At 41.5% G+C, this 25,544-nt stretch overlaps 1 protein-coding gene across 1 annotated transcript in view; it reads left to right on the top strand.

The window, feature by feature from the left end:
* Positions 1 to 25,544, top strand: part of ntng2b (netrin g2b) — a 68,640-nt gene that overhangs the window by 11,231 nt on the left and 31,865 nt on the right. The window contains exon 3 of the mRNA XM_061078518.1: positions 3,162 to 3,805. Coding sequence (XP_060934501.1) covers positions 3,162 to 3,805 — 644 coding nt within the window. The remainder of the gene's footprint in view (positions 1 to 3,161; positions 3,806 to 25,544) is intronic.

Here is a 25,544-nt window from a genome sequence, read left to right as displayed (position 1 = left end):
GCATACACGTGATTAATCATATCATTTGAGAGGTGATCTGAACGGGTACGCACACATAAATTAAGCATATTGTAAAGCATTTATAAACATTTTCTAATAAAGAAAAAGATGAACCTGTAGAAACACAAATTGCGACAAACTGCTGATCATTCCTTTGTCACATGCTGCCAGAACGTTAGAGCAAATATCTCATGTCACTGAGGCAAAGATATGAATCATTATTTCTGCCTGATTTGCCTCATACCCTCTTTGGTCCTTTGTTCAAAAATATTTAAATATCTTAAAATTCCTAAAAAATATTCTGTAGTGGCTGTTGTCAACAAAATTACCATTACACAACCTGAGAGTATTTCAAGACTGGCTGGTCACATTCTTAAACACTCTGCAGTTAGAAGTAGTGTAACACAAACGGCAAAAAAAATAATAAGAGGAACATAACAAAGAAGAAAGGGGAAGAAGAAGAAGAGGAGGGAGAGGAGGTGCAGGTGCAAGAAAAAAGGCAAGATATTTATACTCTGCACTCCATCAAGAGCTTGTTAAGCAGAACGCAGTAAAAATCAGAAAGACTATTGGATTCTCAATAAATGAAATAAGAAGGATTAACATCAGCTATAAAATGTAATCAGTTATTGCAAGTGTGGAAAACAGGAGAGGAGGTTGGAAACACAATCGAGTAAAAATCCTACAGACATCAGCAGGCAATTCTCAAGCTATGTAAAATCAATGTAATGTTTTCAGAGTAGTTTATTTTTAAATACTAAACATATCAAGAAATAACAGCGTTGTGTTATTGAAACGATGGAAATGACAGCTCGGAGAGTTATATTTTTGAGAAGTACGACAACTGTAAAATATAATGAAAGAAGCCAGTGGCTGCGAATGAGAAGGTGAATACTTGTGAAGATAATACATTATGACCCCTCTGGTACTATGAATTACTGTGGGTAAATACTGGAGAAAATAGTAACACCCTTATCAGACTAATTAGTACATCCTGGGGTGATGATGAGCCTCCTGCATGTGATACAATCTAAACAATGTTAGAGCTGATTAAGCACCAGGAGAGACGACTGTGTGGATCTCTGGGATTTCTCTGCGTAAATATTTGACTTCTGTGGTGATGTGGATGTCAGGCAGCTGGCTTACAACACTAAGCTGCATCAATGTTACTGAAATGGCTGCACAGGTCTCAACATGAAGAGCCACGGGAAACTGTGGAAATAGGATTTCTGGGATATGGGAATAAAAACATATTTCTCCTAGAAATTACTTATTCGAAATACAGCGAATTTTCACCAGCAAACATGTTTTGAAGGGAATGTAATGTGGACAGGATTTCTTTCTCCAGTAGTGGATGAAGTATTCAGACCCCTCATTTACTACAATGTAAAAATACTAATTAAAGGTTAAGGTTTTGAATTTAAAATCAGAGCAAGACTGACACATCGGTGGGTCGATAAAAGTCAGCCGATATCAGCCTGTCAAATACATATCAGGATCTGTGTTTATGTTTTCCAACACATTTTAAATTTTTTATTTTACAGACTAAACCATGCAGAAAATATGTTATGTGACATGTTTTATGTGAAAGAAAAACTATGTTTATCATCTGAAGATCTCAATTACTGTGGATTATTCTCATTTTTTGGTTTGTACAAAAATAAGTCACAGTGTCCAAAATGACATGTTCATTTATTTTGTCGAACCAGCAGCCCAACAATTTTGCTTGCATAATATTGTTATATATATTTAACGAAAAACACAATCTTTCCCTAACCTAAGACCGAACCTAGCTGCAGCTGGGAGGTCCGCATCCATCCTTCATCGCTGGCTTATCTGGTGCTTTGTACACTGAGCCAAACCCTCAAATCATTCACTCAAAAAAACACAGACTCTGAACATTACCTGGCAATTGAGTATGTTTCTCACCACCAAACAATTGGACAAAATAGTAATATATTCAGATTATTTCTTGGAGATAAGGTTAGAGGTACAGGACCTGACATTTTCTTTGACATGCAAAGGTGGGAATCTGAAATAACAGACCGAATACGTCTTTTTGAAGAAAAGGACAACGTGAGGCGTGAGATCTCAGAAAAGAGAGTGAAAGGCATCTCTTAGTGCAGGTGGAGCGAGGCCTCTAGCTCCCTGTGAGCCGTGAGAATAATCCCGTTGACTTCTGAGATGTGCAGAGAGGCCGTGGCTTGAAAGTCTTGGCATCACTAAAAGAGAGGGATCGATTCTCTGGAGTTAAAAGTGCAGCAACACTCTGCTGTCTATGCAAAGACAGTGATGATGCATGATCCTCCTGACCTTCACACTTCCTGTTGTGTTGTTTGGCAAGTTTCCTCCTGAGCTCTCTGTCCCTCGGTGCCCTTGTCCAGGAGTTGAAGGAACTTCTAATTTAGATACACAACGTCCTTCATGAAAACAATATGGATATTTTTGGGGGGATAATCAGGCAGCAGAAAAGGAGCGTACCTTTTGAATCAAAGGATTACAGGGAGGTGAACATCCATACCAAGCCGCAAACGAGATTCGTATCAGAAATTGTATTTCCTTAATTCAATGTGGGAATCAGATTGTGGTAAATTGATGAACCATCAAAACATGTTATAAACTGGAATAATGAGGACATAAATGTGGTTTGGGATTTTGAGGCCCTGGGTCAAAATTCTGCTTGAGAAAAATGTATTATATCAGTTCATAATATTGGATTAAATAAAATTACCTTTACCTAACTAACAACAAGAAACCCCTAGGCAAGTTAATATTATGGCTTTGGAGTGCTTCTTGTTTCTGGGGCTCTGGGCTACAGTATAATGGAAGTGCCTTGGGTAGTCTGTGGTGTGCTCTGTGCCTAGATGTTACCGAAAGGCAACAGGACACAAACAAAATGCACCAAGTGAATGGGGAACCTGGGAGTTGAGACCCAAGCTAAACTTTGCCCACTGGCCTCTTATCGGGTTAATTTGGCCCTGAGTGTGTGACGTATTAAGATAAACGCTGTATATTATATACTCTGAGTTTCATTTGGAAAGCTAAAAATAGACCTTTTCATGTCTTTTGGTCTTTTCATTATTATATTTTGGTTACCATCATTGGATTCATCCTCAAACCCTGACAAACATTTCACTGCTCTGTGTCCATGTCTCTTTTAGGAGAATCCCTACCTGTGCAGTGATGAGTGTGATGCCTCCAACCCAGATTTGGCTCATCCTCCTCAGCTGATGCAGGATCGTGAACGCAACGGCTTACTCACCTACTGGCAGACAGTCACATGGAGAAGCCACCCAGAGCCCCTGCTGGCTAACATCACTATGGCCTGGAACAAAAGCCTGGAGCTCACAGACGACATACTGATCACCTTTGAGTACGGCCGTCCTTCTATCATGATACTAGATAAGTCCATGGACCATGGGCGCTCCTGGCAGCCCTACCAGTACTTTGCTGACGACTGCCTGGATGCCTTCGACATGCCACCCAAACAAGTGCGTGACCTCTCGCCCGCCAACATCACACGGGTCATCTGTACTGAGCAGTTCTCGCGCTGGGTCGGTTCCAAGAACGACAAGAATGTCAAGTTTGAGGTGCGAGCACGCTTTGCTGTGTTTGCCGGAGCTCGGCTACAAAACATGAACAGTCTGTACACTCGCATGGAGAGTATGAAGGGATTGAGGGACTTCTTCACCTTCACCAACCTTAGGTTGAGGCTTCTCAGGCCTGCCCTCGGAGGCACCTACGTCCAGAGAGACAACCTGCTCAAGTACTTCTATGCCATCTCAAACATCGAGGTACCTGCCAGGTGAGGGTCAAAGCTGACTTGACACCAGATGCACATTTAAAGATATCTTGATACATATTCATGCCTTTAAAAGGAAACACATGATGCTTTTTTTGCTTTTCCTCTCAAGTTGTCTATGTACGTGAAAGGTCCGAAAAGTCCACATTCGAGGGAGCTCCTCTCCCCACAGAATACACTGCTCCTTCAGCTACGGAAACTTCTCGCCGATATTTCGGCGGACATTACTGCATCACGATGCCCCACACTGCATAATGCACACCTATCGGCTAGTCTGGCTTGCCCCCTATCAAAGCCTGCTGAAACGAGAGCAGAGGCGAACATTTCCTGCTCTGACAAAAGTTGACCAATCACAACAGAGTAGGCCAGCTGGCTAGTCAGAGTAGACTGGACAATATCAGGAGGAGGGGGTTAAAGAAACAGGCGCTAAAACCAAGCTTAGTCAAAGGCTGAAAGAGGAGCTGCAGCGACGGACATTATGAAGTGATGCAGTAAAGCATGGAAACTAAAAAATTGTGAAATTAACAGAATGAACCTGAATATATGTATAATTTGTCGCCATTAACAAAATAACATAATTTAAAATGGAATAATGCTAAATAATCTACAAGAAGAGTTTTATATGAATTTCAAAATAGTTACCCAAGTTAATATTAATACCACCTGATTTACACTATACGAATATCCAAGATGAGTATTGGAAAAAATACTGAAGAAATGCTGACTATACACAAACTGTATTATTCAGTCAAATGATAATAATATTGGTTAAATCAACCTTGGTCTACTCTTAAAAAACCAGACATCACCCTTCAGTCTCGGTAAATGTGGATCATTTCATTCTGAAAAGTTTGTTTTAGTGCAGAAGTAAAAAAGATTTGCACAGGGACTATTTCAGAATCACAAATAACACCATCATTTGCAAGGCTAGACACAGCCATGGGTATGTAATAAAAATATGTCCTGGATCGCAGCTCCAGTGATCCTTGATAGTCCAATTCTCTACACGCAGTTTATCATTTCTAAAGTGAATTTTAAATTGCTAATGATTAAAATCTAATAACATAAAAATATGCAAACAATTATATAAATAAACAATTGTGTGTATTCTGTCGATGTTGCTGCACTTTGGCAGCAAATCAGTAACATGAGTTATTTTTTTATCAGATTCTAACTTTTATCTTCTTGTCTGCATATGGTTGAATTATTGCACTTAAAACAAGACAGATAGAGGAAAACCACCTGGTGATGAACATACCCGCTGGTCTGACATTGATTCACACACACACACACACACACACACACACACACTCGCTACTCGCCACTGTGATCTGAGGGCGTTTAAAATGACCCTCTCTCTCGCAGCATGTATCCTAGTCTGCCTTTCTCCGGCCTGTGAGGACAATGATTAATGACAGAAACATACGGCCTCGGTGGTCTTAACGTAAACCGCCATCCGCACTCTTGCCAGGGGAGCCGGGAACCCTTACATGGCAACTTTGTGACAGTGAAGGATGCTCGGCCCGTCACGCGCCTGCTTAGCATCAACAAGCCATCTCTCCTACCTTTCAGAATTATTATTCCAATCAATACGGCAGGCTGACATTTGAATGGTATTTAACATTCTTGTTGGGATGGCCTGGAATAGGAGGAAGGAGGATGCATGCGTGCGTTTGTGTGTGCGTGAGAGAGAGAGAGAGAGAAAGAAAGAAAGGGCGGATGAGAAGGGGAAAGTGAAAATGAGCGACTGTTTGAGCGGAGCGTTCAGCCGATGTGGGCGTTGTATATGTGTGTGTAGAGTCAGGGTACGGGGGATGTTTGATGAAGTCCTGAGTGGATGCTGACACAGCACACACACACACACACACACACACACACACACACACACACACACACACACGCACAAGCCCTCTGGCACTGGGGAAAGGGTCTGCAGGTATTGATCACAGCTACTTTTCAGGCTGAGCACAGCATCTGAAGCACCTTTTATACAGAGATCCTGCTATATTGCCATTAAGAGGACTTGTTGTTAGTTAGTTCAGTTCACACTGACTGAACCAAACAAGTCGGCATATTGCCACCCCAGTGATTCTAGTAAGCACGCCTGCATTCCAGAATCAGAGGCGTGACTTGTAACACAACGGCGTTTGTCACGCCATGCCGGCTCTCCGTTTTACTCTGATATTAATTCGACTCTGTTACCGCATCTGATGCTGCAAAAATTGTCCCCCCGTTTCATGTTCATATCATTTATTCAGAACAGAGAGAACAAAAGTGCATTCCTGCCTCATCACAACCTCCACCAACACCAGGAAATGATCATCCATCCCTGGTTTGAAATATATCTTTGCTTATGTCTTTGTATAGTCGTCCACAATTGCTGCAAATGTACGATTTTATCAAGCGATATTAGATCCATTAGATGTCGCTTTGCTTGAAAAACACCCTCTGCACCCCCTGCAGGGCTGGTGGCAGCTGGTGATAGTGTCAATATGTGCTAGATCGGGTAACAGAGGACCCATATTTAGCTCTGAGATGACTGAGGCCAGTCCATCTTCCGCCCCGGCCACCCTCACCTCCCGTAACATAATCACTAATCAATAAGTTATTCTGGGCAGCCAGCAGGAGTATTAGGTGATAGTGATGGGGGGTCCTCAACAGTACAGTACAATCAGGAGTGTCTGATGCTTACGGCTCGGAAATTGATTTTGGGGAGCGAGATGATTAGTCAATGTTCCCTGGACAAAAGGCTAAGCTATTTCATCTCATCTCATCTGGCCTTAGTAACATATTGGGATTTCCAATGCTTAAAATTTGAATAATGAATATTCCACTCTGCTGGTGCTCCAGCGGGGACAGCGCACTGAAATGGGTTTTATATGATCAAGACCGAGTGGCAGTGTACTGCAGGTCACCAAGGTAATGAGATATGCTGGTGTTATCGATGGAGAGAGGGTTGTAGTCACTTCCTGGTCATATTGTATGTCCTCAGACCTCTAGCTGTGGCTCTCCAGCTGAACCCAGTTAAAACTAAGTATTATAAGTTAACTATACTAAATAACCTGAGCCCAGACAGAAGAGCAAGCCCTTTTTTCCAATAAGCCAACGTCAGATGTTATCTTTGTGGGACTATCTCTTTAAACTGACGCTGCAGTGTCAAGAGTGACTGGCCGGGCTCTAATAAGCTGGCGCAGGTAGCCGGGAAGCCAGGTACTCAGGCCTAAATGCTGCTTTATCAATAAATACGTAACCTGATCAGGCCATTAAGTGCAAACGCAGGCAAGCTAGCTCTGACGGGAGGCAGGTTGTAAATTTAGATTTGTGGACGTGATGAAAACACTCAGCAGACTGGATCTTGAAGTTTGGGATAGAGGGTGGACAGAGGTGGAGCAAGGATTCAGAAGTGGGAAGGTCAAAAAGGGGGAGAGGAGGCAATGTCAAATTGTAAAGAGTCAATAGAATATCATCCTATGATTCAGCATCACTCACTTTGTATTGGGAAGTTTCACCAAGGTTAACTGTAATGAGCTACAGTACCGGGTACAATACACACTCCAAGCCAAGGTGTTAGGGGTTCTAAAAAGCCTCAGGCCTTATGCTCATTTTACAGGCGATATTGAGCTCTTAGATGGGGCCATTTCCATATCACTGATGTGCCATGTGAAAGTCATCTCCAGCCATCAAAGATAAAGTAGAAAAGCTTCTACTCTATCATCATTTACATCACTGAAATCATATTCACCAGGAAGCTTCTCTCATAAGCACAGCTCTCAAATTCTACCCCATCCATTGAACCTCTATCTCTCCATCCCTTTTCCCTGTGTCCCCATCTGTCAGGCAACCTGCTGGACTGTGGATTGTGTCGGGCCATGGCTTGCTTGTAGTCTGCATGGATTAGATGTGGGGTCACGTCGGAGGCCTTTTTAATGAAATAAGCAGCAGGTTGTACGGTGGGTCTTTATAATGGAATAAAGGAAAGGCTGTAAGCTCAGGAAGAGCCAACTAAGTGGATTAGGGCAAAGATGGAGGGGAGGAGATGGAGCAGGATGAGGAGAAGTCTGCATCGTTTTTCTCTCCTCGCTGGTAATCGCTGCAGTGTCGAGTCCTCTTTTCCCAGACTTCTTAATTTGATTTGATTGGCTGATGGGGAAAGAATGACATTTAAGAGAAGTCAAGTATGCAGTATATTATTCCCCTGTCAGTCAGCTGAGCGAGGGGTGAAAAAAAAGGTCAGCACATATACAACATTATATCACAGTTGAAAAAAAAATCGAATTTACAAATGATAATTTTGAAAAGTCGTTTTGCATATAGGATTCTGCTTTTATGGAATAATTTCCATGAAAACTTTGGAGAAATAATATATATTAATAATAAGTATGTGCTGCTATTTTGCTAATTGTTTTATATTTCTTGAAATATGAAGAAAGAAGAAATATAATTTAAAATCATATACAATATTTATTGTAAATACTAACAAAACTATGGGTTTATAGCTTTGCTTGCAGGTCTGTGACGCTGTGCTTGGGCACAGTGATGGTTTAACTTCGATGCTAACATCAGCATGCTAGCATGCTCACAATGCCAATGCTAATATATAATAAGCCGGGAACGACATGAGATTTTCAGGTATTCAGACATAAACCAAAGTATTTGACACATTGAACTTTTTGGCCTGATGACATTTAGATGAAAATTTATATCAGCATAGTTAAAATTCATCCTGAGGGCAACATATAAATCTAACTCAAATTTCACGTTTATCCGCCCAACACTCCAAAGCACAAATGTCATCGTCATGGTTGCGCTAGAGGTAAAGTCACGGGAGTGCTCAAGTCATTAGGATTCATCCTCTGGGAAAAGAGTATGTCTGTACCAAATTTAGTGCTAAATCATCAATTACGTTAAAACAAAACAATGTAGTGATTTAGTTCAGATGGCACTGAAACATAATTACATCTAATAGGCCTGGGCTTGTCTATAAGCTCTCGCTCCTACCAACAACTAATTATTTTCCAGTAGTGAAAATTAGTTAAGAGCAGACCTGGCAGAAAACAAGCTACATGAATGCTAATGATATTCAGAGGGTTTTTATATGGTCATGTTGTTTCATGTCTGCTTGACTCATTTATCCGTGTGTGTGTGTGTGTGTGTGTGTGTGTGTGTGTGTGTGTGTGTGTGTGTGTGTGTGTGTGTGTGTGTGTGTGTGTGTGTGTGTGTGTGTGTGTGTTTCTCTCAGTGCCATCCTGGCCCCCCGCTGACAGAGCTAATGTGCTGAGAGGTTTAAGCTCTCTGTCGTCTCACAGTCTGGAACAGACAACTCTGCCGGTGTTTATTAACATGTTGCCGCTAGCAGAGATAGGACGGAGTCAGTTTTTATGATCTCTTCCATGTTTCTGTAGGTTTTTCTGTTTGTGGTTATATCATGAAAGCAACACAAGCAGCAGCAGTTATTTGTAGTCCTCCATCAAATAGCAACATTTTTGCTGCAAATACTATTTGATTTCAACTTTTCAAAAAAAGCAGTTGATTTATTTTATGAGAAAATTTATGCCAAAAGCCAAGATAAATAAATATTTCAAAGGAATCAATCTCTTTAGCCCATGAAGTGAATATAAAGATGGACAACCCACTTTCCAGAAATTAAGATAGTTATACAAACACAGCCATCAAACTCATTTGGAGTCAAAGTCTGTGCAGGATGAAGCTGCGGTAGCAAGGTTCCGTAGATACATGTGCATGACCTTTCACCTCATTTTTATAGCATCAAATAACTAATTAAAAGAACACACTCTTGAGCAAACATCAATATGGTAAGAACCACCTAAAAAGACAGAAACCATCTTTGAGAAAAACGTATTTGATGTGTTACTCGCTTTTTAAGTGTGGTCAATGTCCCTCCACTTACATGGAGGAGGCAGGATTTACGACCTTTCTACAGGATGTGGCCAGCGAGGCACTTATGGGGAGCAGTCATGTCGTCCATCTTCATAAACAGCCTATACTTTAGCCAAAGTCTTTCTTTTTCTTTATTTCAAGTGATAATTTACATTTTTGACTCCAATACTTAATATACATCTATCAACACTGGCCATGTGGCTTCATTACATTTGAGTGTGCCCAATATTAAGAAATCTAAACATAATCTAAACATAAAAAGTTTGCAAATGGATTTTGAGAATATGACGTTGTAGTGACCTTGGAATTACGTGGTCAGTTCTGGGTGACGACACAACAACAAACAACTTAAGACCAATTTGCAGATCTAATTGTCCTATGATCTAATCCTCGGGCTTTCTGCGTCTTTTCACACCTTGTGTTTTTCCTCAGAGATAGAATGTCCACAGAAAGATTCAGTGTCAGTGTAGGAGGTAAATGGGGTGAAAGAATAGCTTAACGTAATGTATGGGTTATAATTACTGAAACTTAGAAGCAAAGAAACCTGGCATCTGTGATCTTTTAACAAATACTTAGAGGAATCTTTAAAAATGCATTAAAATATGATAAACCCCTGCTATGACTTGACCCACATCAACCAGGATAGTTGAATCCAATTTCAGCATTGCTAAATCATTAAAGGGGAAGTCCAATCATTTTACACACTGTCCCGGTGCTGTAACTTCCTGCCTGTATCATCGCCTGTTGGTCAGTGTTGTGGCGTCTGGTAAGCTTTCAAACGATTAAGCTATTAATTCACCTAGACTTCCTGGATTGTGTTTCATTGTCTCACCGGAAACCTTAAACAACACACCACCACAGTTTTCAGTCTAAATCCTCTGTGGGTGACGTAGGTGCAAGGATTTGAACCGATAGCTCCGGTCCTGCTTAACCGAGTCCCACCCTTAAATGTCTTTTAACAGAACATGCAAAAAAGAACAAAATCCGCGTCAACAGCTGAAACATAAAGCTAAGCACTGATGGCCACACAAAATGAAACTGAAACATAATCACTCAAATTTGACAATAACAAATCTTCAATAACCCTGATCTGCAATTACAGTTGATTAATTAGACCCTGAATGGCTTACATTGGCTTAATCTAACCGTTACAAAGGTTTAGCGTTGTAGCAGAAGCAGGAACGAGGATGACAGGGCAGATGGTGAAAAACCTCCGCGGCCTCGAGGCTTCTCCGTCTTCTCCACTGGAGAACGAGGAAGAACAGATGCCTCTCCTCTGCTCCACTTTTTTAGAGCCTTCAGTCGTTTTGTGTATTGATTATTCCTCTATGGGGTGACTTTGACTTTGGAAGCTGTCACCACTATTTTTGAATTACACCAAAGTTTTCTTTTGTGTCCTTCGCAGAGTGAAGGTGAGATGATGGGAGGTATAAGCCTGGATCAGGGGGAGAGGGAGAGAAGGAAGAGAGGGAGGCAGATGATGGATTAACTCCTAGTTTCATGGGACTAGCAGTGGTGTGTGATTCTGTGATGAATGATGTGAGGTGCGATGCTCGGTAAATATTATGCTCCAGTTCACGTTGCCACCGCTGCGCAGAGTAACACGTATTCTCCATATTTTCAAGCCACGATTGAAAACTTCCTCCTGTCTATTCGGTTTCATGAGGAAAACTACTTTGCACTTGAACGCTGTCACCGTTTCACCCCCCCCTCATGAATGAAATATACAACCCATGCTTGATGTGTGATGAGAAATAAACATAGATGCGACGGCTCCTGTGTTGTCATATGTGGCATGGGCCCTCCCATCCCGCTCAGACTCCTCCCCTCCGAGTTATCTCCCTCTGAGGCAGCCGAGGCTCAGAAACAGATCACTTTTTAAATCATTCATGAGCACTCCCCAGAAAAGAAGGGCATGCAGAAAGCTGAGGGACCGCAATGAGGAATGTGTGATTGTTCCTCTCATATGCGATGATTTATGACACAATGGTTGTAACTGATTTGATAATCACAGTTTATTTCCCTTCAGAAGGGAGGAAAGTTAACGTCAGCGATTTCGCCTGTTTTCCTTTCATTCCCGTTCTTTTGTTTCACACAAACGCCTTTTTTTTTCCTCCCATCCCCACCCTCTTCAATAGATTCTTCTTTTCTTCCTGCACTTTCCCACCCCTCATCTTACTCGTCCCATAAATATCCTTTTAAATTCACAAATACAATAAAGAATTCTCCCCACTCGCGCCTGCACTGTGCCTTACCCAGCATCTGGTGAGAGGGGAATCTCTTGATACCGCAAGCGTGCTTTAAAGCTGAAAAGCATGCTGGGAATTGTAAGTGGGAGAACATGAGGTAGAGGGAGGGTGTCCTTGGAAAGATGGTTTGTTCTCAGTCAGGCACATCAATTAGCATAGCATTATTACAGGCATGGTGTGTTCAAAAGCACACCGGTGTCTTTACTGCGTCACTGTCATTACGAGCATGGGCACAGATAAACAACTCATCAGGTGGAGAGTGAATGAGAGAAAGAGAGACTGAGTCCATGTGTTGGTCGATTAGAAACACAGCGTCTCACACTGTGATCAGTCAGTTTTTGATGTCAAAGACTTTAACTTTAACTGCAGCAAGTTTTAAATCGAGTAAAACTGTCCTGATGTCATGGGGATCACTCTTTGGTTTGGTTAAACTTTTCAATTTAACCTTCACTTGTGCTACGGAACAAGTAAGGAGCCAATCCGGAAGTCCTAAGCCACCTCATGATGTGATGGGCCAGGGTTTGAACTTCTCTCTCTCCATCTTTGTTTCATTCTTGACACAACTGCAGTTTATTTCAGCCACTTTCTATATGAACGTTATAAACCATTTCCAGAAGATAAAATGGCGGCCGTCTTTTCACTCTTCCAGTATGTTTCAAAACTCTAACAAATCAGATGTTTCATGTGGTTGAACGACACCTTCTTCCAATCATAGACCATCTATTTAAAGATTGACAGCTACCCAAAGTGAACACAAAGTGTCTTGATCGCAACCTGTTGGCTGTCAGCAATATAGGTCATAAACCCCACCTCCCCCATGTCAATAGATGGGACATAGACTAAACCAAAAATTTGAAATACATGTCAAATTATTTTATTGTTATTTTAGGTACAGTAGTTCTAATCACATTGATGGTTGTTTGAGTGTTCATTGTTCCAGTAAGTTTGGTTTTATTGAATTATTTAATGCTATAAAAACAGGGTTAAAAGTCATGATTGACAGCTGAGACTGACTGGTAATTAGTCAGGCGTCTGTATCTCGATATTGCGGGTCCTTCCCCTGATTGCTAACGTGCAGACTCTGGATCCAAATGACATCGTCAGCATAAGATGGTTGCATTTGTATCCGGGACATTTTGGCTTCATTTGTGATTAGTGCGAGGAAACAGAAATATGTTGTCCATCTATAAAACAGACTTTGGAACAAACTAGACTGTATTTTAATCACTTTCTAGATGAACGACCCTCGAAACACTCTCCAGGAGAGACTGTTTTAGAATGTCATCTTTTCACAGCTGGTGTTTTACTCCATCTTCCAGTATTGCTGTTTAGATCAACGACAAACAAATTCGATTTTGATGTTGGGAAGCTCTGCAAGAACTGGTTCGACCCTTACAACAATTTGATGGTCATTTTTTACATCATGCTGACATTTTATAGACCAAATGATTAATTGATTAATCAAAAAAATAATTGCCATTTGGATTTTCAATCATGAGGTCAGTTTCACGCTGCATCTCAATGAGTCCGTTGGGTTAAAGTCATACAAGGTTCGCCACACTTGAAGGAGATAAAGATGTATGCATATAGTATTACATCAGTCCTTATGTGTTTTAACTGGAGTGAATGAGCCTGATGGATCATTAAAATAAAGTGTGAATGACTTGCAGTCCTTCCCTTAGCCCTAAAGACGTGTTTAGAGACCTGAATTCAGTTTATAAAAGCTCCGTCAATTACAGCAGCTACATATTAAAGCACGGACCACACTAATACAGATATTTTTCCTCTTTGTTTGGTCTCATCCAAATACAAACAGTGTTTTAAGAAAGAAAAACTGAGATTTTGACAAAACACTAAAGTGCAGGAACGATCCGTATGCCCCCTGTTGCTTTGTGTAATGAGCTAGCGCCAGAAACAACAATGGCCACTATATACCAGGTTCTCTACAATTGGTCATCACTTCTATGTCTAATTACAAGTTTGCAGCTAGATGTTTTATTACTGCACCACATTACCAGTAATCAAGCCTCATATTACTTGGATCCCAGTGTTCCTCTCTGGTATTTAATGGATATTTGATAGAGACTTCATCGCTACCTCTTGGCCCAGCATGCTTGTTTGAGCACTTGAAGTCGTTATTGTGTTCTCGTCTAGATGAAGCTAAGACGAAGGTCGAATGGACGGAGATTTTTTCTTAAGAAGAGGGGAAAATAATCACTCATGAAATCATCTGCAGTTGTGGAGAAAAGGCCTAAGAGGTCTTTTCATTAATGGAAAAATAATGCTGGCTATTTGTTATACAAGAGGATTCTTGTGAGTTCAGATATGAATTTAATTTCTGGACCACTTCACCACAAATTCATTTTGATAGAGATTATTAAGCAAAATATCTTAATTACTGAATAAGCGGTTCAGTTTCAGTTACAGCTCAGAGCACTGGTAAACACTGTCCTTTCTGTTTTTTTAACAAAGACCCTCAAGTTGAAGTCCTTGTACTAATTGTCTTGTTAACTGTGCGGGTGTGTTTTGAGGCTCCTCATCCTCCTTCTCCTCCCCTCCTCTGTTCCTGTATCCTCACCTCTTCCTCTCCTCTCCTCCTCTGGCCTGGGGCCGGGGTAGCTCTCTTCTCTCTCGCTATGACTAATGATGTTCTTTCAGTCTCAAGGTTTTAGCAGGATAATTATATTAACCCTTGTCCTCTGGCTGATCCCAGCTCAGCTCCTCTTCCCCAGGCATCCTCCCCTTCACGGTCTCACTGGAATTAGACGCACAAACACACACACACACTAACTCACAAATGTGTATACAGGAACTCACATTATAGATGTACACCAATGTGTGTTATGTATAAGCATGGGTGTCTATGTCTGGAGGTGTGTGGGCCTGTGCATGAGCAAGTTTTGGTGACTTTTAAAGAGACTTTTTCTGAACAACTTTACTCTTGCAATGAGAGAACATGCAGAATGGGAGCACATTAAATTGTGTTTGTGTGAATGCATGTATTCACACATTAGAGGCTCAGGAGTGTGTTGTGTCTCTGAAGTTCACATGGCGGACATATTTTCTCGGGGAGAAGGGTTGAATTTGGTTCTTGCGCACAACAAACGTTTTTCATTTTAATACACACACACCCGCACAACAGACATAGAGATCCCGCTATGGCCTCGGGGGGTGTGAAGCGTCTGTGGGGGGGCCTCATAGCAGGAAGAACCTCCCACCACACACCCCATGACGTTCCAGAGTTTCTGTCTCTTCATCACTTTTTCATTCCTCCCTTCACCCCCTGTCTTCTTTAACATCTTAAGAAAGAGGATGTATAATAAATAACCCCCACCCGCCACACACACACACACACATATCTTAACTAAGAGGATGTATAATAACACCCCCCCTCCTCACATCTTAACTAAGAGGACGTATAATAACCCCCCCCCCCCCATCCTCCCTCAACTTGCACCCAATTTCCTCTCTCCCTAGGTGTTAGTCGGCACTGTAGTGTTCATTAAAACACATTGAGCAGCGGTAAGCACTCTGCAGGGAGGTTCCGCTCTAATATCCAGCACAGTTACACAGTGATCTCAGGACCGTCGGGGGGTTTAGATGGAGAAAGGCCAGAAAGTCTTTAGCAGGAAGGAGCCTTGAGTTGCCGTGACATGGCTGCATCCGTAAGAACGCCGTCAGCTGTTCTGCTTTTTCATGCTGCATCATCCTGCATGAATATTACAATGCTGGCGTGCAGAGTCTTAAATTGCCACCCGCCAGGTGTCAAACGCCGGCAAAATATGTCTTGTGTAGATGAATTAATAAGGGTCAGTCGTCACAGTGGTCAGCGATGTTTGACAGTGCATCTATTTATGTGCGATAATATTCAGCATATGTTATTTCATATAAAAAGCAATGTTTTTTAGACGGATAAAGGCACATTTTTTTGCAGTTCCAAAGGCAAACACATAGATTTAATTTTGTATTGTTGCATATGTCTGCATTGTATTTAATTAAGAAAATTACATTTTTAGATTTTCAGTGACAAATCAGAGGTTTATATATTGTATATGCACTGACTTATTTGTTATGTTGTAGTTTCCAGCAGCTATAATTTGTCGATCCGTAAAATGATAGATTGTAGGTGAGTTTGTGCTGAAACTATAGAAATAGAACTTACACAAAGGCAAATATAAATCTACATCCAAAATGTATTAGAATTGACTTGCTAAGTTAAGTCTAATTAAAGTAACAGATCCATTAGTTTAAAGTGTAATTAGAGCGGTTTATATTACAGATTGTTGTTGAAATGATCTTGAAGTAGAAATATAAAGTAAAATTGTATCGCCAGTGTTGTGAGTGCAGTGTTTTTTGCTGCACGGTGCTTAATTTGTTATTTATATTTTGACAATGGATGAGCCAGCTGTGTTTTAATGCAGTGCTAAACATGATCCTTGTGCAGTATTTTGGTTAGTAAGTGTATACAGCGCAGTTTGTGTTTTAGAAAAAGAATATGCAAGAATATTCTACTGTCTATAGTGCTGTGATGCTCACACAAGATGGAATCGTCCACACGTTGTCACTGTCAGATGACGTACAAAGTATTATTTAAAAGTAAATCAGATGCACAATAAACCACAAATAAATCAAAATACAGCTACTTAGTTGTAGCTGATTTGTTAACCAATATAAACAGTAATTAAAGAGACAGCAAATATTAAGGTGTCACACGATCTCAGCTAAATAAATACCATATCCCTAAGATGCTTAAAAACAAGACTAACAACTGGTTAGGTGAACGAGAAAGTTATTTACAAATCGTGTCTCATTCTCATACACAGAGTATCACTGGAAACAGCCAGGGTGACAAAATCCTTTGAAAGCTGCATATTAATCACCCCTGCAGTTTGAAAGGCCAGCAAAAAATGAAAATTTCCCACAGCTGGCATGTAACCCACACCTGAACTGTTCCAGTATATAGATCTCTTCTCTCTCTCTCTCACACACACACACACACACACACACACACACACACACACACACACACACACACACACACACAGTTTCTGCTGCACTCATGAGAACTGTCCTCTGAGGTCTGGACTGGAGAACAGGATGTGCCCAGCCTCTGTTATTTAGTTATTTAGTCCTGTGCATACAGTACATACTTCAGAGAGCAGGTAGCCTAAAGTGGGCCCGACTATGCCTGCTGCTCTTAACACGACCCGATCCGACCAATCAGAGGGCTGCTCTTAGCTCTGAACGTCAGCTAGTCAGCACGCAATAGCCAGTGTCCTGTGTAAATAATTTACTCATACGCTTAGTCTCACACAGACTCTCTCTCTCTCTCTCCCATTCCCTGTCTTTCTATCTCACAATCCATCTCTCTATCTCGTCATGATCCCAAAAGTAAAAAAAACACTATTTAACACAAAGCAAACTGTGCTAATATAATGAATCATCCCACATGCACACCAGGGAGATCACACATCCCCATGCACTGCGTAGTAAAAACAAACACACACAGGCACACACTCTCTCTCACACACACACACAACAAACACATGGTGCAGATTTCAAAGACGATCAAGGTCATTACTGAGTTTTAAATAATTTAAGACTTCTTTTTGGTGGAAATGTATCTAAAAATTCATAGTATATATTTAGTGAGTGCCTGTATTTGTGTGTGTATGTGTGTGTGCGTGTGATTGTGTGCGTGTGTGTGTGTGTGTGCATGTAACCAGTGTACAGACGACGGTTGATCTATGAGCCGTGCAGTTTAAAGTTTTCCTATAAGTGTCAAATACAGTTTGACTGTCACTGTCACTTATTAATTGCATAAACTTCAATCCAGAAGTTAAGTGCACATTAAAAAGCAGTTGCCAGTGAAAACCCTGGTTACTGGAGGAGCGGAGAAACCTCCTGCACCTCTACACTTGTCTGGGAGCCACATGACAATCGCCATCCATGTAGCATGGCCCGGATCAATCTAATTTGTCTGAGGAGGTACAAACACTTAAGACCAGTGCTTCTCATAGAATTGATTCCGTCTGGGGAGGCCATGCACATGTATGTAGTTCGCTCTCACGTGCAAAAGAGGCGAAGTGACCGGTACACTGAATGGAGGCTGAAAGAGAAGTTCTGGCGTGTTTGAGAACTGCAGAGAATGGCCACCCACAGCGATGCACAGGGCTGCAGCAGAAAGCACAAGGTTTCACTGTCCACGTAGATGTTAAAAACTTTATGTGCCACAGCATGTGCGTGCGAGAGGGAGAGACCACGCGATCATGACACAAAAGCACTGCAGACAGTTCTACAAGGGAGCAACGGAGGAAAAACACGATCGTAGAGATCTCTTACATTACGAGACACATTATTTTGGTTCATTTATTCAATCCGTGACTAAAAACCATGATTATATCCGATCCTGGACTCTTGAGGTTCACTGCACGGGTAGTGTACTGTATGTTGTATACGATAAGATGAGAGAGCTCAACCACGCAGTCCCTCAGGCCGGTCCTCTCCTCCTACAGATGCTCCAGGAGTGTTTCCTTCCTGATGTGGATCTTGGGAGGTGCCTGAAAAAAAAAGGAAACTGGGAGATTTAAAACATTTGAGGGCTTTTGCCATTAACAACCATCATTAAATAAGACAGATGAGTTTGGGTGGAGTGATTAGTTAAAAAAAACAAAACGTCATCATTACTGTTAATAATGTGAGAGTGAACTATCGGGGGCATGAAAAAGAAGCACAGTGTAATTCCTACTCACCACATGATTGCATGGGAGGTCAGTTATAGATTACCTGTTTAGTCTAGAGGGCGAGAGAGGGAGCGCACATGTGAGAGGGAGGATGGATGGTGGGTAGAAAAAAAAAGAGAAGGTGAGGTGGGCCTCGTGAGGAGAGGAGAGGGAACGTTTGAAGAGACTCTCGCTGCTCCGCTGCTACGGGAGGCTGCACTCGAGGAAAATCGATCCTCTCCCTTCAGAGAAATAAATTTATGAAGCTGGAACATAAACGCAGTCATGTCCAATTAGCTGCTCTGAATTTACGAGGCGAGGCGAGGAGAGGAAGTGGGAGGGGATGTGGTGATAAAGACTTCAGCAGAAGCCAATAAGGCGTGCTGCTGATCAATGATCCCAGCATCACGCAACTCCCACTCCTCGCTTGGTCACTGCGCACCGTGGTGCTTCCACTGAAAATAGTTCAATCGCCTAGTTAAAGTAACATCTTCTCCTCCTTCCTCATGGAAAACAAATAATCTATGAATATGCGAATATATTTCATTTGAAAGTTTAGAGAGAAGACGCAGGATTTCACCAACTTCATTAAAAAGTCCATTCTCAGCTTTAATGTGCTGGAGGCTCCGAGTTTCCACATCACACTTATGTAAGTTGAACACTTAGACTTTCAAAGTAGTTGCAACATCACAAAAAGCCTGCTCATATTGAATGCGTGTTTAAATTTAGATTTAAGGTGAGCACAGGGAAATCCCCTTCAGCAGATGAATTTTAACACAGCATCGAGTGTCGCACACTATACGAACAGTACTTTGAAAAAGCACTTCAAGAGGGGGATGCTTTCAAAAAATACAAATACATAGATTTTGTTTTTCAATCATTAATCCTCTGCAGAACATTTGCACAGGTAGGTTGTTCCAATTGTTTGGAGTTTATCTGTCTACGTGTTTTTTTTGTCTTCATATGATCCCAGACTGATTCCTGTGGGACTCTCGTGTTTGGAGATAGTTCTTTACAACTCTGGCTGTATGTTTGAGGGGTGATTATGAATCTAAACATCTGAGGTGGCTAACATTTTTGCTGAGCACTGCACATTATTCAGAACAGTTAACAGAACAAACTAAAATCTACATATAATATCATGAAGCAAAATATAGTTTTTGGATGGACAACTAATTACAATGTATCATACCGGTCTGTCTCCAACAAGTTCTGTTTCTATACAACTAATTTAAATTTGAAAATGGCCAATCTGTTAAACCATGCAACAGGAGATCACATGCATGGCAGCAAATTCAGTATTTTTAAAGCTTTTATATATTCATAATTAGGCTCCTGCAGGTTAGGTTCAGGATGACTTTGATGTCAAACTCCATGGACATCGCACACTCTACCATCCACCTCTGACACTTCTCTATGTTTTTCTGTAAACATGGTCCAAGCAGCAATTAAGTTGTTCAACACTCATTGGGAAAATGAACGAGTATTATTTAAAAGTCATTTCTAGGGGGCAGGGTAGATTTGAATCATCCCCAGCGTGTGCACGTGCACCTGCATATCATCAGTCAGTCCGGGTTTGGCTGTTTTCTTTCTCTCTCTGACAAAAGCGCTGACACTCATTACCCATTAGGCTCTCACTCTAACTGTGATTTGTGTGGACTGGTTGTGTTCTTTGTGGTACCAAGAGAGGAAGTCGCTGTGAGGACCAAATGGGGCTTCTCAGTGATGGCTGATCGAACGCAGAGTGGGAGGAGGAGGAGGGAGATCTCCTGCTGGGTCAGAGCTGCATTGATGCATTCTGTCATCTCAGGTTAGAGCACGTCAGCGCAGACCCTCCTCCTGCTCCTCCTCCTCCTCCGAGCTGCACCGCCGTAGTCAGCGAGGCAGCCAGACTGTCAGGGCTTTGACACAGCTGCCCTACTCCCTGCTGCACTGACTGCTCAGCCCCCCCACACTCCCCATGCCCCACTATTTTCCTCCTCCGCCCGCTCCTCTCAAAACACATGTCCACAAGCCCAATTTACCCAGCGCACTCCTCGGTGAGCACTGGTGCAACGGGCAGTAGCTAAAGAGGTAAAAAGGGGTAAAAGCTGCACAGATAAACAGAAGGGGAAAGACAGAGAGATGGAGAGATGGAGAGAGGAAGAGCAAAGGCAAAGATCGGAGGACTGGAACGGTTACACTAGATAGAATTTGGGAGCAAACAGGAAAAAAATACAGGGGGAGGAGAGTGCAAAAGAGAAAATAAGAGAGAGGGAGTGATAGCTGTGTCCCCGGAGAGGAATAGAGGCATAGGCGTCGACTACCGTATAGAGACAGATAAAGCCCCATTAACTGCTGCTTCCAGCTGCTTTCTCAGGCTCTGCCACCACATGACTCCCCCTTGATGTTTGTTTATCTTTCTTCTTATTTATTCCCCTAATTGCTGCATCTCTGCTGTCTAAAACAGGCAATCCTGCGATCATTAAAGACACACTGCCGACATGACTTCACAGAGACCGGGCTGCAGGGAGAACGGACAGACAGAGACACATAGTCGGCCGAGCCCGGACACCGATACAGTTATTTTATCTGCCGTTTAGATAATTGCCACGGGTCATTAGATCCGAAAGATGGAGAGAGCTTACAGACGTGTAGCGAACACATGTATGATGTTACTGTACAAGATCTTACATGTACCAGCAGTTTTTTCAAACACTTGCTTTTATACCCGATGGATTTGTCTCATCTTTTGGAGGAAACTGGAATATTTTAGTGGAAACATTCTTTTCTGTAAACAAAAAATGACGTCTTGCTTCACTTAGAAGTAGTACAAAGGTGTTTGTAGTGAAAGTTAAAAAACTTGTTTGTGTTTAAGTATAGAAAAACTGAAGGTGTTTCTGGTGAGGTTGACTACGACAACATTTGTTCTTCAACCTTGGTCAATGTTTGAGTTACTTAAACATTATCATAAAATCTTGCTATATTTACTATAGGGGATATTTTATCACAAGAAACAGGAAGAATAAATAGAACACTGTCACTGAATTTTTTGAGCTCTATTTTCCATGAGCAGTTTGCAAATGAAGCATGACTTCTTTGAAAACTGTTGCTCATTTTTGAAACAATCCTAAATCATTAATGGAGTAATATTTTCCTCCGAACAGTATTTTAGAGGAAATGCTGAACACTAATTGAACTTTTGCAATTTAGCTGGTGATACACATCTGATCAGTAATGATTCATTAATAAATGATTAGTAAGCAGAATTCATCATAAGTCACACAGATCAAAGTAAAGGTTATGGCAGGGGCAAAGGTTAAACTCTCGCCTCACAGCAAGATGGTTCTTGGTCTGAATCCCGGTTGGGTCAGGGCCTTTCTGTGTGGAGTTTGCATGATCTCCCTGTCACTGCAGGAGTTTTGGTATTAGGTTATTAGAGACTTTACATTGTCCGTGGTTGTGAATGGTTGTTCGTCTTGTAAACATATAATTATGTTTGCATTCAGTGTTTTTCACGTAAACAGATTCTGTGTTTCTCTCAGGTATGACAAATGTGCTGAAGGCATGTCCTTCCTCATCAGTCATCTTTTCCTTTATTAATGAACACACATTGTTGACATCCATCTTAATTAGCCAGCAGTCTTAATCCTCACCGTGTTTTCTGCCACATAGCTGCCTGTCTTGGCACATTATCGCCACCTGTCTGTCAGTGGATCACTGTGAAATCATCTCGGAAACATGTTCCATGTCATTTGCATCCACTCATAAAAAACCTTTTACGGTAACAGTCTGATAAACACAAGTTGTGAAATTTCAGCAGCTCAATAGAACAACTGGTTTCTGATGCAGACTGGAATGTATTTGTATCCCTTATTTTCTTAGACTCTCTCTCTCTCTCTCGTGCTCTTCTTTGTCTCGCCCTTCTTTGTCTCCTTCTTTGCTCACCTTCTCTCATTTCATCCCTCTCCCTCTCTCCCTCTAAGTAAACAGACAGGGCTGTGATGGATCCAGCTGTCCCGTCTTAACTTCCTTCAGCTCAGAGCTGCTACTCCCACTTTGATGACTCTGCAGTGAATGCAGACATCTTGCACATTAACATATGATTGTGCCCATGTATTATTCGTGTGTGGTGGGACTGAGGAGAGGGATCGGGGAAAATCCCAGTGCAAGCTGTCAGCCAAAAGAGAGAGAGCAAAAGAGGCACAGCACTTGAAAAGTCAGTGTCACATCAGTCATGTGGAAGGAGTGCAGGGCCAGAAAGCAGTCTTGGTCTTCTTGGGCTGTTCGACGTGGCGGGAGTTGGAAAAGCAGGTCAAGAGGATAAAGTGTCTGCAAAGATTCGACCTGCAAGACGGTGCAACTCAAAACTAATGATTAAAGTAGCCGAGGACTAAGTTAATATTAGCCCATTGATATTTCACTGTGGTGACTTTGAGATGCCTCTAGACATGCAGGCTTTAATGTCAGGGTATCTCAGATAATTGACAAGAGGAAGGCCATTTCCTCTGCTAAGCTGCAGCCATTAGGCCTGCAAGACGCGAACTGCACCGGAGTATACCTAGACAATCACTCTGCTCTTCAGTATTGATTTTAAACTACAACTTCGAGTCGCACTCAGCGGCGCTTCCACTTTTAAGACGAGACAGATAAGATTTATCACTGGAGATGCAGGAGACGAGAAGCAGTGATATGTTCAGCGCTGTCAGTCACTCAGCGCGGGCATTAGTCACCGGGCCTCTGCTTCCCTGATCTGTTGTCTGTCATGGGCGCTCTCAGAGAAATGCATCACAATCACACCGAGGCAGGAAAACATGCACGCTCACACACCTGTCTCATTTCACACACACTCGCTCCCGCGGACGCACGCAGTTTTTTCTCCATGAAAAAGAGATGTTCAATTTCCCTCCTTGCTAAGTGGACAGCTCGTGTCCTTCAGGAAGAATGCAGGAAACAAGGCCTTGCCGGTGAATGCATTCTCCCTGGCACGTCCTGTCAGCTCGTCTGTGTGATCAGAGAGAAACGTGGGTAATTTATAGGACTGAGAGCAACAGTGTGATATCACACACAACTCACCGTGATCAACCGTCCCCATTTTTGTCCTGTGAAGACTACCTGGTGTTTCTTACTTCCAGTCGTTGTTATTCTGTATGTAAAGTAATGCTGTGAAAGTAGGGTTGCCGCTGACAGGCTGACAGCATAAACCAAAATAAAATTTAAAAAAGAAAAACTGATGAGAAAGCAGAGATTAGTGTGAGGAAGGAAGATTGAAGCAGTCATCTCTCCAGAATACAGGGGCCATTCTTTGAATATTTGATGTAGACGGATAGCTGTTCACTCCAGTGGAACAAACTGGATTGGAGTCCAGTCGCTCATCTGGAAAAGGCTGTAATTTAAAGTCGTAGCTGCCGAGTGTCCTTAAGATCCTCATTTCCTTCCCGGCAGAACTCCAAACTCTGGAGCAGCCCACCTGGGCCCTGCACACAGATAGGTTTAAGCATGCGAGAGAGCTAATACATAAACACACACTCAAAGGCACTTCATCTTCACAGGCAGTAATTGTAAACTAAAGTGGAAGCATTGGGTAGATAGCGAATAAATGTGTTACCAAGAATCACGGACCCACAATATTTTTAGAACGTGTGTTCATTTCTGTTTTTAGCAAACACCCTGCTGAGTGCTCTCCAGAATTATTAAAGAAAGTGGAAACACAGATAGCGAAATTTGCATGTCCCTTATTTTCAAATGAATGAAAACTAAATAAAATATTAAACCGAAAAAGATAAAAATTGACTTGTTGTGTAGGAATCATAAAACCCTGAAAATATAATGATAAAGCAACCAAGCAGCAACTTATGATTTGTGCTATCAATTTATTGGCTGATTAATAGTTTCTATAAATGTATAAATTTAAGATAGATAGAGTACTTTACTCTATCTATCTAAAGTAATGGTGAAAGAAAATACTACAATATCCTGGAGCTGAGGGTTTTATTCACTCACAGTCCAAAAAAAAAATATATTTACTTTTCTATCATAGATGATGAAGAAAAGCAGAAAACATCACCTTTTGAAATAATCTTTAAATAGCTTTTTAACATATATGATTCCTGCTAAACGACTGAACCAGTAATCAACAGCTTCGAATCTACATTTAGTCCATCAATTCTGTTGTATCTTTTCACATTTTGTTAAATCAGTTTGATTCATTGCTGTTACTTTACTCAGCCAGACTGTAAAGAGTAAAGCTTCCATCATCAAATGCCACGGAATCAGATGGACTGGCAACTGAACAAACTCCACACATCAAAGTAGAAATGGACGCTGAAGCTTTGCCAGGGACTTCAGAGAGAAATACATTGGAGCCAAAGCAGACACTTAACACTGTAAACTTAACATTGAAACTGTGATATTTTGCTCAATATAAATGTGTTTCTAAGTGTGTTTCAACCCATGCATTATACAGCCATAACACTTATGCAATACAACATAAACGCAGATAAAGTACACTCACGCAGGTACAAAGCAATCTACTGTCTACTTGTTCTTTTAGTTAAACAGTGTAATTGACAGTTTCCACTCAGTGAACTAAAAATGACGTTCAATGCACTTTTTTTTATTATAAAATCTATAATCTTAATCTTGTTTTACATCTATTACCATCATGCAATTTACTCACAAGATGTATGAGCCCTGTCTGAGTGTCAGACCTTCAATAGTCAATACTTGCAGTTGTTCTGACTCCCACCGCTCGGTTTGAAGCCTTTCGTATGAGAGGTGAAATGTCTCAAAATCCTCAAGAAAGCTTAGTTACCTCAATGAAACACCTTCTGGATGACAGAGAAGCTTCACTGATCTGTTAGCTTTCGTCTTGTATAACAATTGCTCCTATAT

This window comes from Limanda limanda, chromosome 1 (assembly GCF_963576545.1).
Source record: "Limanda limanda chromosome 1, fLimLim1.1, whole genome shotgun sequence".
Taxonomy (NCBI): Eukaryota; Metazoa; Chordata; class Actinopteri; order Pleuronectiformes; family Pleuronectidae; genus Limanda; species Limanda limanda.
The sequence above is the reverse complement of the archived record's forward strand: the minus strand, read 5'-3'. Positions and strand labels throughout refer to the sequence as shown.